This window comes from Cydia pomonella, chromosome 28, assembly GCF_033807575.1.
Source record: "Cydia pomonella isolate Wapato2018A chromosome 28, ilCydPomo1, whole genome shotgun sequence".
Lineage (NCBI taxonomy): Eukaryota > Metazoa > Arthropoda > Insecta > Lepidoptera > Tortricidae > Cydia > Cydia pomonella.
Window position 1 is genome coordinate 4,682,854 of NC_084730.1, and position 23,319 is coordinate 4,706,172.

The 23,319-nt window shown below is 38.8% G+C and overlaps 1 protein-coding gene across 2 annotated transcripts in view; it reads right to left on the reverse strand.

Annotated features, from left to right (window-relative positions):
* The window catches only part of LOC133532942 (synaptotagmin-7-like), a 940,830-nt gene that overhangs the window by 631,483 nt on the left and 286,028 nt on the right, over window positions 1-23,319 (reverse strand). The window contains exon 2 of one of the 2 annotated variants that reach the window (XM_061871817.1): window positions 17,999-18,147. In XM_061871817.1, the coding sequence (XP_061727801.1) occupies window positions 17,999-18,141 (143 nt within the window). In that variant the 5' untranslated portion in view covers window positions 18,142-18,147. Of the gene's footprint in view, window positions 1-8,865; window positions 10,077-17,998; window positions 18,148-23,319 lie in introns of those variants that run through there. The other variant, XM_061871819.1, reaches the window with a different exon arrangement.

A 23,319-nucleotide genomic window follows, 5' to 3' on the forward strand; every position in this document is an offset into this window, starting at 1 on the left:
CTCGTTTGTTACACTGCAGCACTGGTAAGATTTTTTCTGCATCGATTTATTATGTTTAAATGGCCTTTTTAAAAGGTTTTTTTTTGTTGTAGTATGCCAATCAATTGGAATTATACACGCTTGGTTGGTAATTGGAGAGATTACATATAAAATAAATACCGATGTAGGCCAAATGGTGCTCTGAGCGACATCTCTTGATTTTTTCTGGAACTAATCGAGACTACTATGGGTTGATTACTCTATATTTATTTACTTTATGGCAGTGTCAAACTTACATATTCGCTAACGTCTGCGTAACTTATTTTCTATAAAGTTGACACTTTCCGGCCGAAGGGCAGAAACATTGTTTTAAATAAGTATATGAGATTGAAAAATTAAAAATAAAACGCAGGTACATTGTATCACTGCTTCGACTGCGTACTGGACACATACCTTCTAATAAATTCAAATATCTTATGAAGTTATCACTATCAGATTCATCTAATTGCCTAGATTGCAATATGGTTGAGGATGTTGTACACGTACTGACGGAATGTGTCCGGAGCGCTGCCCAGCGGCGCGATCGTGTCAGTGATAATGGTAGTAACGTAGGATGGTGTAACAGTGCCTTGGCCTCACCATCTGATACTTAAGGAACTGCTTAAAATTTATTTTTCCTCATTGTTAAATGTTACTTAGATTCATACATGTAATATTTTGGATTACGGGGGTGGCTTAGCGTAAAGCTAAAACTCCCAGGTTAAATAAAAAAAAAAAAAAAAAAAGTATATGAGATGATTTCAGGTCTGTTACTTTTTCCGGCAGACAGGATAATTGAATTCAAAGCTTGTAATATTTCTTTTTATTATACCAAACAAACGAAACACAAAATCAATCTTTGCTAACTAATAAAATTAAAAGTTACTTCGTTTTTAGTAAATCTTTGCATAAACTTTGTTACTACACACAAGAAACACGCACCTAAGAGCTTATAAGTTATAACTCTCTACTCCCTTAAGCAATCAAATAAGTTGTAATCCTACTTAACATATGAAATTTCGCAAGACTTTACTTGTTCATATTTAATTAAATACTTAGACATTTCAAATGTATTAAGCCTTTTCATATGACAAACATTATCATCAAGATTATTATGAATGTTTAATTTAAGTAATCACTTATTAACAACATTAAATTTATATCATTAACTAGCTGTTGCCCACGACTCTATCCGCGTATATTTATTTCCCAAAGCACACTTTCAACCCATTTTTAACCCTATTAGGGGCTGAATTTCTAAAAGCACGTAAATTATATTTAGTACATTATATTTTGTTTTCCTACTAATTTCAAGTCTCTTCCTACTCAAGTCATTCCCGTTACAAACTTTCAACCCCATTTTAAAACCCTATTAGCGGATGAATTTTCAAAAACACTGCAATAAATTTTCCCGTATTTCATGGAAAGTCTTATTACGAAGTTTCAAGTCCCTAACTTAAAATAAAACTAGCTTCCCATACATAAATCCCTTAGGGGATGAATTTCTAGAAACCCTGAAATCATTTTTATTTTTAACCGACTTCAAAAAAGGAGGAGGATTTCAATTCGACTGATTTTTTGTATTGTATGTATGTTACTCGATATCTCCGACAATCATAAACCGATTTTCAAATTTTTTTTTTTAATCGAACGGGTATAACTCCGAGATGGTCCCGTTGGCACCAAGTCGGGGTCTGATGATGGGATCTTGAAGAAATCGAGGGAACTCTTCAAATGTTATAGGTACATGTATGCGCTTTTGGTAATATTTGAAGTCGGTTTTATTTTTTGTTAAAAAGTTATAATATAATAACTCATCTCTTGTATACACTTTATAAATGCAACCTCATGTGCACATTTCAACTTTCTAGCTTTTGTAGTTTCGGCTCTGCGTTGATGAATCAGTCCGTCAGTCAGAACATGCGCATTTATATATATCGATTAACACATTGAGTGCCGGAAACCCGCTCGGTGGGATCTCTATTCGTAGTCGCTTTCCTCTACAAAGCGAGAAAACACTGAGATCAGCTACGAGCGTATTGCTATGAAAACGTTAGCAGTGAATGTGTACGCGGTATTTCCGGACCGAAACGAACTTCACGCCTTCATATGTAAAAAGCGTACTCCCATCTTAAAGGCTGGCAACGCACTTGCAACCCTTCTGGTGTCGCTAGTGTCCATGGACAATAGTAATTGCTTACCAACCGGCGATCTGTCTGCTGGTTTCCCTTCTATTTGTCACACTGAAAGCTGGAAAAGAGCCCAAAATCTTTTTAAGAGTGGCAAAAGTCTTAAGTAACTTAGTCCCACTTACTTACCCGACCTAACTCAACCTAACTCGATGGAACATTCTAGTCACCTATTTCTTAAGATATTGGGGAAACTTAAGCAATAATTCATAAGTTTTCGGACGCTTCCGATTCCCGAAGTTTTTGGGCAAACATCAGGGTTTTAGCGATTATTTGCTGACATTTGGCTTCTCATGCTATGCATACCGCTGTGATTCGGTGGCCGAGTGGTTGAGGCATTTGCTGCGAATGCAGAGGACACCGGTTCATCCCCAGCTCTGAGCACTGGAAGCCTGGGTTACTTTTCGTATATTACAAGCTTTTATTTAGTTTCACCTCTCCCGTTGTCTGTCTATCGGTCTGTAAGCAAATCTTGCAAGTTAAATTTGACCCACTTCCCGGTTTCCGATGAAGCTGAAAATATGCATACATAATATGTAAGTCGGGTGACAATGCAATATTATGGTACCATCGAGCTGATCTGATGATGGAGACGGGAGGTGGCCATTGGAACTCTGAGATAAAACATACATAATATGTAAGTCGGGTGACAATGCAATATTATGGTACCATCGAGCTGATCTGATGATGGAGACAGGAGGTGGCCATTGGAACTCTGTGATAAAACAACGCTATCTAATTGCGTTTGGGGTTTTTAGAAATGTCACGATGAGTATTAGTTGCGTGTGGAAAGAAAAGTACAGTCAGCGATAAAAGCTTGTACCAAAAATGAAAATATTGCCTAAAACTTATTAGATAACAATACTGCCGTCAAACACTGACATAACAAACAGCAATTAAAAATATCAAGCAATCATCGACTCATTTACGCGATTTATTTAGTATAAATTTCATTTTGACACTTGGAGAGATTTTACACCTTCAAATTTAATGTTATACCTTTAAACGAGCAATTCTTGTATATTTATATATATTTATTTATTATTATTATATAATTATAGGCGAGCAGCTATTTAGCTGATGAGCCTATGTCACACAGTGTCCTGTATTATACAGTTCAAAGTTTGTAAAGTCGTATCACATCACTAAGTAACATCAGTCTAACTTATTGTTTAAAAGCCACTTGTCCAATCTGTATTTAAAAACATTGACCGAGGGAGCAGTTACTACACTATCCGGTAAACGGTTCCAAGCCGCTACGACACGGTTGGACAAAGAATGATATGCAGCTTTAGTAGTAGTGGGAGTGCGAACTATTCTTAGGCTGTGACCTCGGGTCTCGCGGCTGATAGTTCTCTTGTTGATTATATCGTGAATGTCGGGGAGGTTGTAACAGTGGGTAACAATCTTAAAACACTCGATAAGGTCTCCTCTCGCTCTCCTGGCTTTGAGTGTGGGCAGCTTCAGTACCTTTAGCCTTTCTTCATAAGGTAGGCGTTTGAGCTTAAATGGAATCTTGGTGGCTCTTCGCTGCGCACTCTCTAAAAGGTCAATGTCTTTGACAAAATAGGGATTCCATACTTGGAAAGCATATTCGAGCAAAGGGCGGACATATGTTTTATAAATTTTGATAAAAACTTCAACAGATATGCATTGGAAGGAGCGTTTTATAACATACAAGAACGAATTTGCCTTTTTGACTATATTATTTATGTGCTCACCCCACTTCAGGTTATTTGTAACTGTCACACCGAGTTCCTTTTGAGACGTCACCGCTGCAATTGGAGAGCTTCCTATCGTGTATTGGACCATAGGGTTTTTTTTACCAAGGTGCAGAACTGCGCATTTGTTAACATTTAATTTTAATATCCACTGCGAAGTCCACTCCGTTAACCGATCCAAATCAGATTGCAGCTGACCAGAAGAAACATGAGGGTTAGCGAAGAACTTTCCATCATCAGACTCTATTAGTGCTATTAAGTCAGTCACAAATATTCCAAACAGAGTCGGAGATACGACAGATCCCTGAGGTACTCCACTCAGCACATTTAGTGGTTGAGACAGGCAGTCACCGACTCGCACACTGAAGGTTCTGTCTGACAGGTACCCTTCTATCCATTTTAGTAGCTTTCCACGGATTCCAAAATGATCTAATTTCAAAAGTAGTCTCTGATGAGGAACCTTGTCAACTGCACGTTCAAAGTCTAAATAAAGAATATCTACTGGAAGGTTACGGTCCATACTTTGGGTATATTTCGGGGATCTCGGAAACGGCTCTAACGATTTCGATGAAATTTTCTATATGGAGGTTTTCGGGGGCGAAAAATCGATTAGCTAGGTCTTATCTCTGGGAAAACGCGCATTTCTGAGTTTTTATATATTTTCCGAGCAAAGCTCGGTTTCCCAGATATTGTATTATTAACCATAGAGACTACACATCTCTTGTATCGTAGTAATTATGTATTTTAAGATTATTATAATGTCAAAAAGCGCTGGTGGCCTAGCGGTAAGAGCGTGCGACTTGCAATCCGGAGGTCGCGGGTTCAAACCCCGGCTCGTACCAATGAGTTTTTCGGAACTTATGTACGAAATATCATTTGATATTTACCAGTCGCTTTTCGGTGAAGGAAAACATCGTGAGGAAACCGGACTAATCCCAACAGGGCCTAGTTTACCCTCTGGGTTGGAAGGTCAGATGGCAGTCGCTTTCGTAAAACCTAGTGCCTACGCCAAATCTTGGGATTAGTTGTCAAGCGGACCCCAGGCTCCCATGAGCCGTGGCAAAATGCCGGGACAACGCGAGAAAGAAGAAGAAGATTATTATAATGTATTTTTTTTTATCTTTTGTTCTAATTAAAAAAATATGAACGTCAGAGCATTCCTGAGAAGTTACCCTACGTGGGATTTCAGGGCTTGTCCAATGGCTAAGGTTACCCTGTTGTAGATACATACACTCAAGTGTACGAGTATAACGGGTTAGTTGCTATAGCCTCTTAAGGCCCAGCCATAGAAATGAAAAATCCAAAATTTGCCACTGGAATTTGAACCTATAGTGCACGGAATACAGTAGATTTTATTTTGTTTGAAAATTGCACGAAACAAAACAAATGCAACTCTGTCCTAATTGAATATGATTTAAATTTCATCGAACTGAATAAGTCCTATAGGTAGGACCTTGGGCCTTACGAGGATAGATTTTCCATAAAAAGGTTACACTTTCCGTTCAATTTCAGTGTCATTGATTTCAAGGTTAAAAATAATAATTGGTCATTAAAGAGGCATTATGATATATAGATTCCACGTTAAATCGATCGACTCATTTGAATAATTTATTATATATTCCACGCATGGTCATTCCTGTATTTTCTAACTACTTATACTATACTATATACTTATCTTATATATACCATATATTCACATTTTTCACATTATTACGCCGACTGTACCTAACCACATTCAAAAATATCTGACACAATTTTAACGGTCTCCTAGGTTGGTCGGTAGTGACCTCAAATCCCGGTAAGGGCATTTATTTGTGTAATTATAACACATATTTTGTTCCTGAATCATTATGGATGCTTTCTAGGTATAAAAAAATATATTTACCTTTATAAAATATATATTATAATTAAACAGTATTTTTTTATTAAAAAGTAGCTTTAGCCCGCGGCTTCGCCCGCGTAAAGCGAACAAAAGGTGGAGAATTTGCTGCCTATGGCTGAGGTCTTGGTGGCTCAGATGGCAGAGCGCTGGAGTATCGATCCAGAGGCCGTGAGCTCAAGTCTCACCCAAGACAGTAATTTTTCCCTTTTAAATTTATTCTAAGCTTAATAGCATCGTTTGCAGATGTTTCTGTCTGTTAAAAAATAATTTAGTATGGGTAGCACATCGTTACTGGTGGAATTCCAATATGACTTGGAACTCCGGTAGTCTAAGAAGTGTAATGTTCTTACGGTAGATATCGCTAGGGTCCCCTAGACCCATATGGTGGGAAAATTTGCTGCCTACGGATGACGTCTTGGTGGCTTAGATGGCAGAGCGCTGGAGTATCGATCCAGAGGCCGTGAGTTCAAGTCTCACACATGGCAGTAATTTTTCCATTTTTAAATTTATTCTTAGCTTAATAGACGTTTGAAGACGTTTCTGGTTGTTAAAAAATAATTTAGTTATATATTACAAATTATTTATAATGCTTTATGTCTTACAGCCTCTAAGGTAATATATACATTTTATTTAGAATAACAATATACATAATGATTATACAGAGGTATGATTATAACTAGCTTAAACCTAAACTATGCCTTTGAGGCATTCTACCAAGGATGCTGGCGGCATTTCCTCGCATCGCAGTGATGATACGTTTTGCGAAGAAGCCGCCAGCGCTTCGGTCACCAGTTACATCAACCACACGCTTCATGATTTCTGCAAAAACCTTGTGCGCGCTGGGACCCTATGGACCTAGAGTTTTAACGTCAAATATTACAAAATGGTATTCTCTAACGAGGCTCTTATAAGGTAGAAGCACTACTGCTCGACGCTGCACTAGTCACCGACATGGGCACTTTATTTCATGGAAATATAGGTTAAATTTGAACAGCGAAGATTTTTCTGTATTCGAACTTAATCCTTGTCACTTTGACATAAAGTGCCCATGTCGAGTACTAGTGCAGCGTCGAGCACTAGTACTTCTACCTTATTCATTGCGTTTCAAAATTTCGGCGCTTTCCGCCGCTCCGCCCGCTTTTACATTAGTCCGTTGGAGGTGGCACGTCAAGAAATTGTGGTACCTACCCAAGGGTGGATCCAGGGTCAGTTGGTCAGTTTGAGGAGTACAGCCTACAGTTTAATTTATTGCTCCTGTTACAGGAAACACCCGGTATAATTTAAATATATTGTCGTCTAGTACCCATTCAAGTCTCACTGGTTGTAAGCTTAGGTCGATTTGTATTTTAGTTTCTTATTTGTAGACGGGATCACTAAACATAATTGCGTGCTTTGCTGAGCAAGATATTATAGCAGGTAAATGTACCCAGCTTAATCCTAGTAATTTCGATGGTACCTATTCTAAGCCCAGATTTGCAATCCCTATGACGGTAGGTACCTAAAGGTATTATAATTACATTGCGGTTTGGCGGCATATTTGCGGTGAAAATAGAGCTATTGATACTAAATTTAATTCAAATACAAATACGTTTATTTCATTACTTTTTACAGCAGTTCATAGGTACAAATATGTATTATTGATGTAAAATTTACCATGTTTTTTTTTTTCTTTCAATCTTTTCTCTTTCTTTCATGAGCACAAAAGTAGTATTATATATTTCGATGTATAATGTCCGACCGTCCTTAGTCTGGGACCGGTCTGAAAACCAGCGCTGGGCATGTCGGCCCGGCACACGCTGAGACTGGAACCCTTTGCCCAATTCAATAAATACAATACCGGTTGATCTGTATAAATTATTAATGTATCTTTTTTAACTATTATGTACCTAACCTTATTCTCCTATGTACTTGTATGTGGCAATAAATGATTCTTATTCTTATTAGGTAGGTAAGTAGTCCGTCTTAGGTACAAAGTGTAGGTAAGTATTTATCTCAACAATGTGCAACAATTTGATTGTGTAAGTAATGAAAAAGGTGCGGGTACAGCTTGCTGGATTTAAACCCGCCTTTGGTCAGCTAATCGAAGAGGTAATGGTATCATTTAGCGAATTGTACAATTGACATAAAAAATGAGAACATTTAGTAGGTAACAAGAGTTTTTTACTGAGTAATTAACACTGGAACAGAATAATAAATAACATGTATTAATTAACCGCTAACCATCATGGGATCTATGCTTGTTTGCCTCCAACATGTATAAACCCGGACCCGGGTATGTCCTTAAACTACGTCCAAAAGAGAGGTATGGGCAATGTGAATGTCATCTCGCCTTGTGTGGTAGGGCACAGTACAGCAGATGTCATTCCAGATCTAGAGCAGAGCCCAACTGGGGAAGTACCTCCACCTTACAGAAAACCGCAGCCAAATAACACTTGACCCTACTCATAGTGTTGTGTTCCTGCCGGTGAGTAAGGTTGCCAGAGCTCAACGAGGGGGGTGGGGTTAGGGTCGGCAACGCGCATGTAACTCCTCTGGAGTTGCAGGTGTACATAGGCTACGGAGACTGCTTACCATCAGGCAGGCCGTATGCTTGCTTGCCACCGACGTAGTATAAAAAAAAAAAAAGCTAAAATGAGCTGTGTAAATAATGTACGTAAAATTCATCTGAATTATAAAATGGAACGTCATTCTTATATGCCCTGACAAATAATTTCGTCTTGGACTTCTGAATATTTTGGTCTGTACAGACAGACGCGTCAAAAGTATCTGCCATTTTTTAACATCTTCACAAAGACAAATATGTATTTAAATGTAGAATAATGCAAATCCTACACAGGTGGGGCAAATAATTTTAAGCGCGAACTGTATTTTCTCTATTTTGCCAAGTATTCCAGGGTGGCAGATACTTTTGGCGCGATGTTTCATCCGATTGAATATATCGACTTAAAAAAGTTTTCCTGAACGTATTATCTACTTGAAATGACAATAATTACTATAAAAGGTGTATTCACAAACCGGAGCTTGGCAATTCAATTTAAAACTACCAAAAACTTACCTCTTCAAACTCATTATTCCAATACAACTGTCACAAAGATTCACAAACCGCGCACACAATTCCAAAAAAACAATATAACTGTCACAAAGTTTCACAAATCGCACACACAATCACAAAAATCAACAAAATATTCGTGACACAAAAACAAATGCAAGCTACATTCTAAATGGCCAAGATTCAAATTTAGAATCGGCGAAGTTTAAATTTGGAATGAAACGGTTTATTTTTTTTCACGAAAAGACAACAGGAACCTTCGGAACTCACAAATATACTGAATTTTAGCGCGCTTCGGAATTGCGACTTTAACCCCGTACTACATTTGCTAGAGGAAAATAAACCTTAACTTTAAAGATGAAAGGTTCATTCTGAAATGTTGGAGAGTATAGACAAGTCACCCTTAGCTTCTCAGTTGACTCTGCAATCGAAAATGGACTTTATTAGTATGTATTAAGGTATATAAAAGCTTTCAAATTTAATTTGTGAACAATACAAAATTAGCTTTATTCTACCTTCGACATAGCAATCGGTTGGAAAATTTCTATATGTCTTTCGAATCTGCAATCAAAACTTATCCTTCCTCAAACTGAATACGGTCCAAATTTGTTTGATAAAGATTTTTGCCTAAATTGGAATAACTACCTGCAAAAACATCGGTTTGCTGCAGCGAGTTCTGCGGACTCTACGTTTATGTATTAGAGTTCACATTTGCTTGGCAAATAATTAGATAAACTGTCAGATTTGTAACGATCTAAACTAATTTGTGACGGTGAAAATATTTTGGCTCTGCTTTATTTTGACTGCTGACTAGAATAACAGACTAACTGTGGTAATTGGAGGAAATAACATCTACGTTTTATTTGAAACTGTGTTTACTTTCGAGAACGCATAGTGAAGGGTTTAATTTTGCAAATCATGCTTTATCAAAGATATACATAGAAAACAAAAATTGATGTCAAAAATGCCTTCAACTCGCTTAATAGGGACCTGCTTGCAGAAGGCAATAACCACGCTCCAGAATATTTATAACTATTTATTAAATTGCTATGCTAATCCGTCAAAATGAATATACAAAAACCACGAACTTTCCTCCGAAGTTGGCTGTCAGCAGGGCGACCCTCTCGGACCAGCCATCTTCAGTTTAGCTATCAATCCAATTGTTCAAAACCTAAATTCAAAATTTAACGTTTAGTACTTGGATGATGGTACCCCAGGAGGCGATGTTAACACTGTACTAGCAAACCTTTCGGAAATAAAAAGTAAATTTATGCTAATTGGACTGGAATTAAAATTCGAGAAGTCGGAATTATCCCGACATCGTACCAAAATTTCATGCCATCACTCCTAATATAAAAGTAGTCAGCAAGGACTCACTAAACCTCCTAGGGTCAACAATTTTCGAAGAAACCATTCCCAGCATTATTACAAATGCGATTACTAAATTCAAAAACTGCGCTTATCGCTTGCTCGACATTAATTCTCATTCCGCTCTGAGTATTTTAAAATTCTGCCTTTTTGTACCAAAATTTACTTATTTGTTCCGCTGCTGTCCATTTTGGAAACACCAAAACTCCTTATCACTGATTGACAACCTTATTAGATCTTCCCTAGAATCCATTCTAAATATACAGCTTAGCGAGCATTCTTGGAACCAAGCGTCCCTGCCCATCAGATTCGACGGGCTGGGTACGCGCAAAATTTCTAGTGTTGCTTTGCCGGCGTTTCTATCTTCCGTCCATGGCACTTCCTCCCTCGTAGGAAAAATATTAAAGGCCTGCACTTTAAACTACGAGACGGTGTGCTTGACGGAGGCCAGAAACGCCTGGCTGACGGCTTGTCCGGGTCAAAATTTACCACCAAAATTAAACGTTCAACGTTGCTGGGACGACACGTTGTGCAAAATTAACTTTGATGAACTACTTTCCAGCTCAGATGGTCCTACACGTGCGCGGCTGCTCGCAGCTGCAGAACTAGAATCCAGCCAGTGGCTACATGCCTACCCCCCCCCCCCCCTCCCGATACCCTCCGTTTAGCCGCAAGCCTTAGATTAGGGGTACAGGTCTGTGCCCCCCACTGATGCCCCTGCGGCTCAACCGTCGACGTGCTTGGACACCACGGCCTTTCTTGTCAATTAAGTGCCGGTCGCCTCTCCAGGCACTCTGCCCTAAACGATATCATCCGTCGATCTCTTGCTACCGTCAACGCGCCGGCTATCCTTGAACCAAACGGCGTTTCGAGGGACGATGGCAAGAGACTGGACGGTATGACCCTGATCCCGTGGAGGATGGGTCGGGTGCTAGTCTGGGACGCCACATGCGTCGATACACTGGCACCGTCCCATCTACCTAGAACTTCTACCAGTGCTGGGGCAGCTTACAAATATCGAGGTCTCGGCCCCCAATACCACTTTGTGGCATTTGGAGTCGAGACGCTAGGGGGGCCTAAAACTCATTCATTTATTTAATAAGTGACATCTGGTAACTACAGTTGCCAAAAGCATGTGAGTGGTTTAGTCCCACAGTAAGCTCAATAAGGCTTGTGTTGTAGGTACTTAGACAACGATATATATAATAATGTATAAATATTTAAAATACATAGTAAACACCCATGACTCAGAAACAAATATCCATGCTCAACACACAAATAAATGCCCTTACCGGGATTTGAATCTGGGTCCATCGGCTTCATAGGCCGGGACACTACCCACTTGGCCAGACCGTTCGTCAAACACATACATACTGTACATTATGTCATAAAATGATGTTTTGGGTATATTAAAACAAAATTCAACGAGGTAAAAGCAAGTATAATAATATTACTAATTATATTTTCTGAGAAATGCAACCAATTACAACGGAAAATGAAAATACTTTCCTGTATTTTTTTTACAGTACCCCTCCCCTAGTGTAAATTTATTCGATAGCGAAACGTGATGTACGCATTTGCGTTAAGTGACATTTTGTATGGGATTTAGAAACAGCGCGCCAAGCGGGACTTTTTGGAAACTCAAAATCCCATACCAAATGAGACTAAACGCAAACGCGTACGTCACGTTTCGCTATCGAATAAATTTACCTTAGGGGTACTGAACTCTAAAAAAACTGAATTCACTACAGTTTTTAATAAGCTCCACATCCAATTTTAATTTTTAGTTTTAATTTAGTTTTATTTAATAGATAATAATTCAGTTTATTTTTATTAATGTACAGTTAAATTATACATGAAAATATTTAAATAAAAATAATAGTTATATTTTAATGTAAATTCAGGAATATAGGTCACTAGCTCTAAATACTAGGAAAATATTTAGATTGAAAACTAGGCTGAAAATAACCCTTACAGCGTGTATTTTAATATAACCGTAAATTGAAACGAGGCGTAGGCTTCAGTGCCATGTTTTAATAGAAAATTTCAGTTAAGCTTGAACTAACAGAATAAAATTATTTTTTGAATATTCTTTGATCGGAAATCTATAAAGTACAGTCAGCAAAGCTATTAGCTTGGCACGCTTGCATGCCTGCACATTTCTTCATTCATTCGTTCATTCGGTCCAGTGGGATTATTTCGCCAGTATAAAGGTTTAAATACGACTAAATTTGTACAGTTAGTACAAGACAGTGTACGGTGATTTTATCAGCCTTTGTAAAGCGATAGCTGGACTTGACTCCAAAATGGTGGTTAAACGCGTTTAAAGATTGATTCTCCATTCACTGTAAACGTCCGCATTAGTTTATTATAAGCTATCGATATTACACTTTTAGCAATATTAATGAGCAAAAAACGAAGGAATTAATCACGAGGCTAACCATCAAGATGGCGCTTGGATCGGAAGACCCTACATAGTTATCACATGTGACAGTTGTGACGTCATGTCAGTAAAGTGTGGAGGTTTGAATTAAAAAAAAGCGGCCAAGTGCGAGTCGGACTCGCCCATGAAGGGTTCCGTACCATTTATGACGTATTAAAAAAAACTACTTACTAGATCTCGTTCAAATGTTTTTTTTTTTTCTATTTTTGTGTGAAAATCTTAATGCGGTTCATAGAATACATCTACTTACCAAGTTTATAGTTTCTACTTATAGTTTCGGAAAAAAGTGGCTGTGACATAAACGGACAGACAGACGGACATGACGAATCTATAAGGGTTCCGTTTTTTGCCATTTTGCTACGGAACCCTAAAAAGTATTGATATTTACATTGCGTGCTGAATTAATTTATTAGGCATATTTTATTTAGTAAAATATATGAAAGTTTATTCATGTAGACCTATACTGTCTTCAAATGAAAATGTAAAATATCTTTATTATCTATTTACAGACATATAGTAAGCATTTGTTGGGGCCTCTCTTTAGGCTTACAAAGCCTGTGTTGAGACGTCCCGCTCTTCCACAACCGTAATTACTTGTAGTTACATTATATTACAAAATTACAGAAAATCTTAGTATTATTATTTTTTAATAATATGAATATGTGGAATATGTGGTCCTTAGAATATGTGGTCGTATCAACAGTACACGCTGTATAATAATATCTAGATATCAGCCCTCCTTTAGCAAAATATTTGTAAATTATAAATTCTCTTTTCCTTAAAATCATAAACTTCGTTTAAATTCAGTCTGATAAAATAACCAAGTAGGTAAATAAGAAATTGCTCTTAGCATAACGATTTCCGAAGCTTTATCAGTTGGCCAACTTAGCCACTGCTATTGGTTTAAATTCTAAAAAGGGCAAACATAATTTTACCTACTTATTTTTGCCCGAAGCGCTAGCGAAAATCACCATTTTAACTCGGGTAAATTGCTTTCGTATGTCTGGATGTACTCGTCTACAGGTCACAATTTTGTGAGCAGGTTCAGTATTTACATAGAATTTTTCTGTCGTTTCGTTTTTTGGAAAAGCTTAAAATAAATAAATAAATAAATAAATATTATAGGACATTATTACACAAATTGACTAAGTCCCACAGTAAGCTCAATAAGGCTTGTGTTGAGGGTACTTAGACAACGATATATATAATATATAAATATTTTAGAAATACTTAAATACATAGAAAACACCCATGACTCAGGAACAAATATCCATGCTCATCACACGAATAAATGCCCTTACCAGGATTTGAACCCGGGACTATCGGCTTCATAGGCAGGGTCACTACCCACAAGGCCAGACCGGTCGTCAAGATGGTGGAAAATGGTATAAAGGACTTAAATACTTTAGTCATTAGGCACTTAAGATCATTGTGAGTACGCTGTGATAATGATTCAACGAACTTAGGGCCAACACATATACCCACGATACGACGTCGTATCGTGAAAACGACGTCCTATCGTGGGTATGTGTCTTGGTCCCGCGATACAACGCCGTAAAGTTGCATGACGCCGCAACGTGAGACGACGTCATATCGTGGGTGTGTGTGTTGGCCCTGCGATACAATGCCGTAACTTTGCACGACGACGCAACGTGAGACGACGTCGTATCGTGAGCATGTGTGTGAAGTATTTTTCACTTTTACATTTTCTAAGCTTACCTAGAGGTCTACAGCTCACAGAGCCAATAATTTAAGTTAGCCTTTATTGCTAAAACTATTGAGGAAAATGAGGACTACGTTTCTATGCAGAAGCGGCCGTCCCCTTTCCTTTTAATCGTTTCACACATTCTCAATTTTGTAGCCGGAAAAAAAAATGAAAACGTCTACAGAATCGAAATAGTTTTGTGAGATTTTATATATATTATGAACAATATTATTCCAGTTTTAGTTGCCTTAACAATTGTTGACACCAAACTTTATCCCACACTTCGTCCGTCCTAATGATGCCATTTGCCAGCACCTGGGCGCTCAACTCTCAACAAATCATAACTAAAAACATATACTCTATTCTACACCCTATTTCAAAGCATTAAGGTTTAAAATGATTCATCTGAAATGTGGTAGCTGTACGTGACAATTGGGAAGTAAGAATACATGGAATTTTTCAGAATTATGTTTCTTTACGTGTACTTATGTGTGGGCGTCATTATTGTTGGGCGTACAATTATGTGCAAACCACGTTATCAATGTTGTATTGAAAATAATTATTGGCAAAACTATGTACTGTTGGAAACCCTAACTTCACCGCTGGTACCCAACTTCGATCAAGTAAAATATTATAACAATAATTTACCAAGGAATAGATATCATTGAATTCACAACAAATTCTCTCTTTAAAAATAAGTTTTAAAGTGAAAAAATAAAATTATAAAATAACCTAACTTCGCTACCAATCTTCAACTTCTTTGTTTTATTTTCGTAAATCCTTTTAACAGAAACTACTATTTATTACGCCTTAAAGGTATAAGGTATAGGTACCTACGAGTATATTTCACAATATCGATCCAACGCAACGTTAAAGCCTCATGCATGTAATATGAGACCCAAAATACGCGGGTACGAAACAATAGATTTAAGTCCACTGCAAACCTTATATTCGAGGTAAATTCACCTTAAACTTATTGTGTAAAGGATTTTATATCATGCTGTGATATGAATAAGGTATAATATTAAGAATGCGGGGAATGCCGAGAGAAGGCGGGCCGATACGTTGGCATTTATAGCATTAATTTTACTAAAATGTTTTTTTCAGATATACGTATTGAATGTATATTAATGTATAAAGGAAAACTCGAAATAAATGATAATTATTTCTTTTGTTTTCAAATTGGACAGGTTTTATTAAAACAGGACAGGTAAATTATTAAAATACCTAAATGAGAAAATAATTGCTTTGGATAGCAATGGGAAACGAATTGGTTAGGTGTGTTTTTTTAAATAGAAAATAATATGATAAGCAGAAAACTCTTTTTATTTGTCATTAGAAAAAGGGTCAAGTTAGGGCCGATTTTTTTTTTCACCTCACTAGCATGTAAGGCTGTCTTTATTCTTCAAAAACGAATGAGAAAGTTGCATTTTATCAAAGAGAGCGGCTCCTATAATATATAAAAGGAATAAATTAGGTAACTATTATAAAGCCATTTTTTTATTAGAGTAGGTACACATATATAAATAAAAAGAGTGTAACTTTTCGGATACAAACTGTCATGCAGTTTGGCGAAGCTTTAAAGAAAGTATTGTACATTAAGGGTTTTGTATAAATAAATTTAAAAAAAAAATTAAGCCATGGTAGCCGAGTGGATATGACGTCCGACTTTCAATCCGGAGGTCGCGGGTTCAAATCCTGGCTCGTACTAATGAGTTTTTCGAAAGTTATGTACGAAATATCATTGGATATTTACCATTAGCTTTTCGGTGAAGGAAAACATCGTAAGGAAACCTTCATCAATCCGCATTGGGGTAGCGTGGGGACTATAGCCCGAGCCCTCTCGCGCATGAGAGAAGGCCTGTGCCCAGCAATGGGACGTATATAGGCTGAATTTATTTATTATATGTAAACATCTATTTTATATAATTATCATTCAGCTCCGTTGCATCCACGATCTTAAACAACTGAAGATCAACCGTGTTGTTTTTGGGTGAGTGAGTTTGTGTTATGAGTGCACATGGTTTTGATCGTTCAAATGAAGTGACCAGACTGAAATAATACTGTCACAGACAGTTTTGAACCATAAAGAGGTTAATTTTTGGTGCAATAAAGAATATTTACTTACTTACTTACTTACTTTAAAAAAAAACCACTGGCTTGGGCCTTGCCGTCCCCTACATTACATAGTTATTAGTAATATACATCAAATAATGTAAAAATATTTTCCATAATGTCAATATGTAGAGAGGAAAATGTCGACTACGTTTGTATGGAGAAGCGGCTACGGCTGTCCCCTTTCCTCTTAACATTGATCGTTCTTCACCCATTTGGATTAAAAACTTAGCGAGGTTCAAAGAACGTTGCAAGTTAAATAAAAGCTAGTAGAAAACCATCTTTATAGTGAAAGTAAATAACAACTTTAGTATTTTCAAGTCTTCGGTGACCGCTAGCCTAACAAGTTACTTACCAACTTACGAACTTAGTATCTGACTTAAGTTGGCCGTTTGACAACTTGATACTTAGCAGGTAAGTTACTGGAGTTTGGACTACTTAGGGCTTAGTTGCGATGGGAGGCGATCGGGCAGTGAAAAGAGCGTTTGAGGGAAAACCGACGAGCACGCCAAGCCGCCCGGCCGGTCGACCTAGGTATCAATGGGCCGTTAAGACAGAACCTTCTTACGGTAGATGTCACTACGTGTCTCCCAAAAGGTGACGTTTTAATTCAGACTGCAACAGCATTACCGCAGCAATATTGCAGTGCGACATTACTGCCGACTGCATTGCTACCGCGAATGTCAAAATTCCGGGCAACAACGTCGATTTTGATAATAGCGGCATTAATGAATTTAAATCGTGAAAATTTCCGAAGCATGATTTTTTACGATTTTCGATGTGGTTTAACTCAGCAAGAAAGTTGTCAAAGACTTCAATTAGCATTTGGCGATGCAGGAGCGGTCGCGGGACGCGCACCACAAACGAACTGAAGTGCACGTAGTGCACTATAATTTGGATCTTTTTAAATCGAGAGTAAATATACATCTTTTAGGTAAGCATGTTCCATCCTAGACTGCATCGGCACTTTCCATCAGGTGAGATTGTGGTCAAATGCTTACCTTGTCCTAATAAAAAAAAAAGTTTATACGCGATGGATATCGCACGATTTGACGAAAGACCAGAAACGACTGCGTGTAGAGTGGAGCAGTAAAATGAAAAAAAAATTGACGGTGGACAATCAACGGCTGTATATAATATCGTGATAGGTGACGAAACCTGGGATTATTGCTTTGAACCGGAAAGGAAAAGTCAATCGACGGAGTGGATCTTTCCTTTTGAAGACTTGCCGAAAAAAGTTAAGAAAAGGCGAAGCACTGGTAAGAAAATGGTTGCTTCTTTTTTTGGCAAATCAGGGCATTACACCACTATACCGCTTGAAAATCAATAGACAGTAACTGCAGATTGGTAATATGTAAACACGTGCTTGCCCAGATTGTTTGACATAGTTTGTGAAAAGCGTCCCCGTAGCAAAATAGTCCTCCACCACGACAACGCATCGGCACAATCCGGCAATTCAACGAATGCGTATTTGAAGGTCTCAATTTAGATCATAGGATTACACATACCTGATTGCGCAACTCGTACCGTCCTCGTCGTCCTCTCTCTTTCTCCTCCGCCGCCGCATATACAAGTACGCGGCGAGTGCGAAAAGGACGGCTATAGCGCCGCAGCTCAGTATCACCACCAACACTACATCACGTTTCTTCATTGTGAACTGAAACAAAAAAGTTTTCCATTAACATTTTTGATTCAAGCTTTTACTCGTCGAGACAATTCTATAAACCCCAAACAAAGTTAAGTTGCGTTGTTTCATCACAGAGTTCCCATGGCCACCTCCTGTCTCCATCATCAAATCAGCTCGATGGTACCATAATATTGTATTGTTACCCAACTTACATATATAGGTAATGTGAAGAAGGGATGTCACGAATATTCACATTCGCATTCATATATTCGCATCATTTCAAACATTCGCATTCGCATCAAATGAAGCGAATGTGCGCAGGTCGTGTCCTGTCTAGTCGACTCGCGTATGGGCAGTGCGCGCAAACTGTTTTCAAGTAATGCATTTTGACCAGTAGACAGTATTTCTCAACACTTTATAACATCCGTTCTAAGCATTGACATATGTATCTAAGGAGAAAGTCAGTCAGTCTGATGCAACTAGTTGCGACCAATCGCGCGCGTGATGCGAACTCATCAACCAATCGCGTTGTGGCGTTAGACTGCACGATTGGCTCAAATTCGTGAGTGACACCACTGAACTAGCACCATTCTCAGTGCCCGTAAGGACCGTCCTTAGATATAAGTCAAAGTTCTAAGGTTGCATATGTTTTATGTACTAACAGATTTTTTTCTAATTAGGAATGATAATAACAACTACATATTCCCTATACATTTGCATTCGCATTCGGACATTATCATTCGCATTCGCGAATGTGAGAATGCGACATTCGTGACATCCCTGATGTGAAGTTACAGCCCAATCGAATAATGGGAAGCTAGCAAAAGATTTGCCCAGAACATATTTAAGTTTTATTACATACTTAAGTTTAATAAAAGCTTGTACAAAGTGCTTATAAAACATTTTAAAATGTGCGGTCCAAAAAGAGGAAAGGAGACGGCCACTTCTTCATGCAAAACGTAGTCCCAATTTTTTCTGGATATTGACATTATGTAAAATATTATTACATGCCACAGCATGCAGCTTGCGACTGCTTACCATCAGGCGGGCCGTATGCTTGTTTGCCACCGTCGTGGTATAAATAAACATAATTTGAAGTATATTAACCATACCTACAATAGTCAAAAGATCGATTTTTTGATTACCTATTGTAAAAATTAGGAGTGAAAAACAGATTTCTTACAAATTTTGAAGTGCTCCTACCTCTTATAATAATTAAAAATTCTAGAAATCAAACATACCTAGGGTATATTTAGCTGTGGTTGATATACAACAAATTATATGAAAATATATCCTTAATGTTAATATCCAGACGAAAATGAAGACTAGTGTTCGCGCCCTTTTTCATTCATTATCATTCATATTCATCCATCTCGCTCGCTTTTCTTTCATACTATCTACTCTATTCAACCTCATTTTTATTCTCATATCACCCGCCTTTTTGCCGACCTACTTAAACGCAAAACAAAGAAGCTAAAAATTAAAAATACATGTCAATTGTTGGACAACGTCAATGAAGTGAAAAATCAATATACTTTTTTCCTGATAATATGAATAGAATAATACGATGAAATAATTATTATAAACGAGAGTGATAAACGTGAGTGTGAAGGAGTAAGGAGAGAGAAGAACGAACCAAAAATTAAATACGGCGGCCGCCGTTAACAAATCGGAATCTATACCCAGGTACGGTCGGCCTCATAATTAACATCTTTTTAATTTTATTCTCATTTTTAGTTTTCTCATAGCCATAGTCCCTCTGTATTTCTTGGACTGCGCTTTTCCTCTGGTCCTTCGGCATTCCTCGCGTTAACATTTCTGGTCCTTCGAACCGGATTCTCTTTTCTTTTCCCTCTTCTCTCCTCATACATTCATTGCTAATCGTTCTCCTCCCGCACCGCACCGCCCTTATAAATATTACCTAAATTATTCTATATTAATCGCTCCCGCAGTTTAGGTATTTATTTATATGAGTATTACTATTCGCCGCGCCGCCCTTATAAATTAATTACCTAAATATAATTTCTTAATCGCACCCGCAATTTAGGTATACGTTTATAAGAGTTAATCCTTATTCATAGGAACATAAATTGTTTTACCGCATAAATAAAATTAAACTACTTAACCCGTCTCCTGCATTATGGCGAAAGATACAAGAAATATCGAAAGCGTCGACAGCGCGTATTATGAAGACGAGCTGTCGATGCTTGAAGCAAAACGCAATATCTTCTTTGAACTCGTCCAGGGTATTTACAAAAAATCGCTAGTTGTCGATACCGATTTAGCCAGTCGCGAGAGTTTCCTTGATGCTGCTGACACTATCGACGAACTCCGATCAGAGTTCAAAGAGGTGGTTAATGAGTATAATCGTACGTTGCTAAGAGCTAGGGCGGCTGCTGTCCCTAATTATCAGCCGATTATAGCCTTCGAAGATTTGTACTGCCGCATCAGGAGAGTGGTTAAGCGGCTGCAACCAGCCGCACCGCCGGCCTCTTCGCTGCCTTCTATAGTGGAGAGAGCCAGACCTTCTTTGCCAACGATGGAACTGGTAGCGTTCGATGGAGATATACGTAACTGGCCGCTTTTCTACGCTAGTTTTAAATCCAGAGTGCACGAAAATCTGTCGCTAACTGATGAAGAGAAGCTCTTCTATCTTATTGGGAAATTGTCACCAAAAGCTCAAGCCGTCATCGCGGGTATAACTCCGAGCGCTGAAAACTATCAGCTTATCATCGATAGTCTAATTGACAGATTTCAAGACAAGCGCACTCTTGCCTCGACCTACATGGATCAAATGCTCAATTTAAAGATTAATGGTCCCGCTTCCTCGTCTAATTTTCAAACATTCATCGATAAGTTTGTCACAGCTGCGAATGCGCTTAAGTCGCTTAAGCTCGATGATTTATGCGATTTCATGCTCCTTCATATGGCATTAAAGAAGCTAGACCAGGAAACTCTTCGAGCATTTGAAATGTTACACCGAGATACGAAATTGCCTACCTTCCGCAATTTGACAGATTTTATGAAGAGTCAGTTTAGGATTTATCAAAATGTGCAACCAAGCACCGTCGTCGTCTCCGCCGCAGCAAATCCATCGCGCGAAAAAGGTGTTAAGTCGTCTCAGCCGCGTAGTGCCGCACCAAAACTACAAAGTTATGTTGCTTGCGCGAGCACTACTAAATGTATTTGTGACAATATTGTTCATGAACATTTATTTAAATGTCCGTCCCTCAACAGTTTAACGCCTTCCGAACGCTTCAAACGCGCTAAAGAGCTTAAGGCATGTGTTAACTGCCTAAGTATCAAACACCGCACCCGCGAGTGCAATTCCGAGGTGAAATGTCGAGTTTGTCATCAAAAGCATCATACTCTGTTGCATTTTGACAAAGACAAGGATGAAAGAGCTACGACGTCTGATGTGTCAAGTGTATCTGCGAGCGCCGTAGCTAAGTCGTCTTCACCGCCGCCGGAAAGCACATCTTGTAACACGTCTATCGTGACTCAAGCACTAGCGGCCTCTAACAATAAGATGTCAAAACAAAACTCAACATCTTCGTGTGATACGGTATTGCTGTCCACCGCAAAGGTTATCGTCCGCGATAATAAGGGTGGCACGCAAGTCGTCAAATGTTTACTTGACACCGCGTCACAAAGTAACTTCATTACTGAGGAGTGTTGTAAGCGCTTAGGTTTGAATTTTGATAAAAAGCCAAGCGCTGTATTTGGCATTGGAAAAACTAAAAAAATTGTTAAGGGTAACGCAGATATTAAAATATTTTCGCGATTCGACGAAAACGTCAACTTTGACGTTTCGAGTTTTGTGGTCGATCGCATCACCGACGATTTGCCATCAGTGCCGGTTGACATGTCAACCCTCACACATGTTCATGGCCTCCCTTTGGCTGACGACACGTTGGATACGCCCGTCGCAATTGATGTACTGGTGGGTGCAACTATATTTCCACATTTGTTACTGCCGCACATTGTTAAAAGCGATGTGGACTATCTGCCACCGGCTATTCAGACAGTATTGGGGTATATTTTAATGGGTTCGGTCCCTGCTTTACAGTCACCGCGTAAATATACTTCAGCATGTTGTACTTCTATTCAAGACTCCACAGACAACCTTCTCAAAAGGTTTTGGGAACTTGAGGAAATATCCGCTCCGCCCGCTCAAAGTCAAGATGACCTTGAATGCGAGGATTATTTTCGCGCCACCACTACGCGCGACGCTAATGGTAGATATACTGTCGCATTGCCTTTCCGAGATGACGTGTTCAAGCTCGGAGAGTCGCATTCTGCTGCTAAGAGGCGCTTTCTTTGCCTTGAAAGAAAGCTAGAGTCATCGAGTGTGTTACGTGCCGCCTATGACGATATCATTCGTGAATACGTCAGTAAGGGTTACATATCGGAGGTAACTATCTCCATGAAGGCCTCTCCAGCTGTCGCATACATAATTCCTCACCATGCTGTCATACGCGAGGACAAATCAACGACCAAAGTGCGCATGGTCCTGGATTCGAGTAGCAAGACAAGCACAGGTCTGTCGCTGAATGACGTTTTGCACTCAGGGCCCAATCTTCAAGGGGATTTGTTTTCAATCCTTCTGAACTTTCGCTTATTCAAAATAGCGCTTTCGGCCGATTGTCGCCAAATGTTTTTACAGATTGGTGTTCGCGAAGCGGAACGCAAGTTTCAACGAATCTTATATAGATTCCGCCCGGCAGATCCCATTACCACATACGAATTTAATCGCGTGTGTTTTGGTATGAAGTCGAGTCCCTATCACGCGCTCCGCGTCGTCCGTCAGCTAATTGTAGACGACGGGCATAAGTACCCAACGGCAGCGGCGATCGCGTCCTCTTGTACATACATGGATGACGTATGCTTTAGCATTATGTCAGATGACTCGCAGCAGCAGGATGAGTCTGTTGCTATCGCCGCGGCTAAGGAGCTGATTGATTTATTCAAATGCGGTCAATTTGATCTTGTGAAATGGACCTGCAATTCAGACGCCGTGCTACGCGAAATACCTGCTTCGCATCGGGCTTCCGTAGACATTGAAATCGACCCAGGGGTCTCCCAAAAGGTCCTTGGCTTATGTTGGAATAAATCTGGTGATTACTTTCATTTCAAGGTGACAGAGCCAGACTCAACGTGCACTAAAAGGACGATCTTGTCCGCAGTGGCACGTCTATGGGA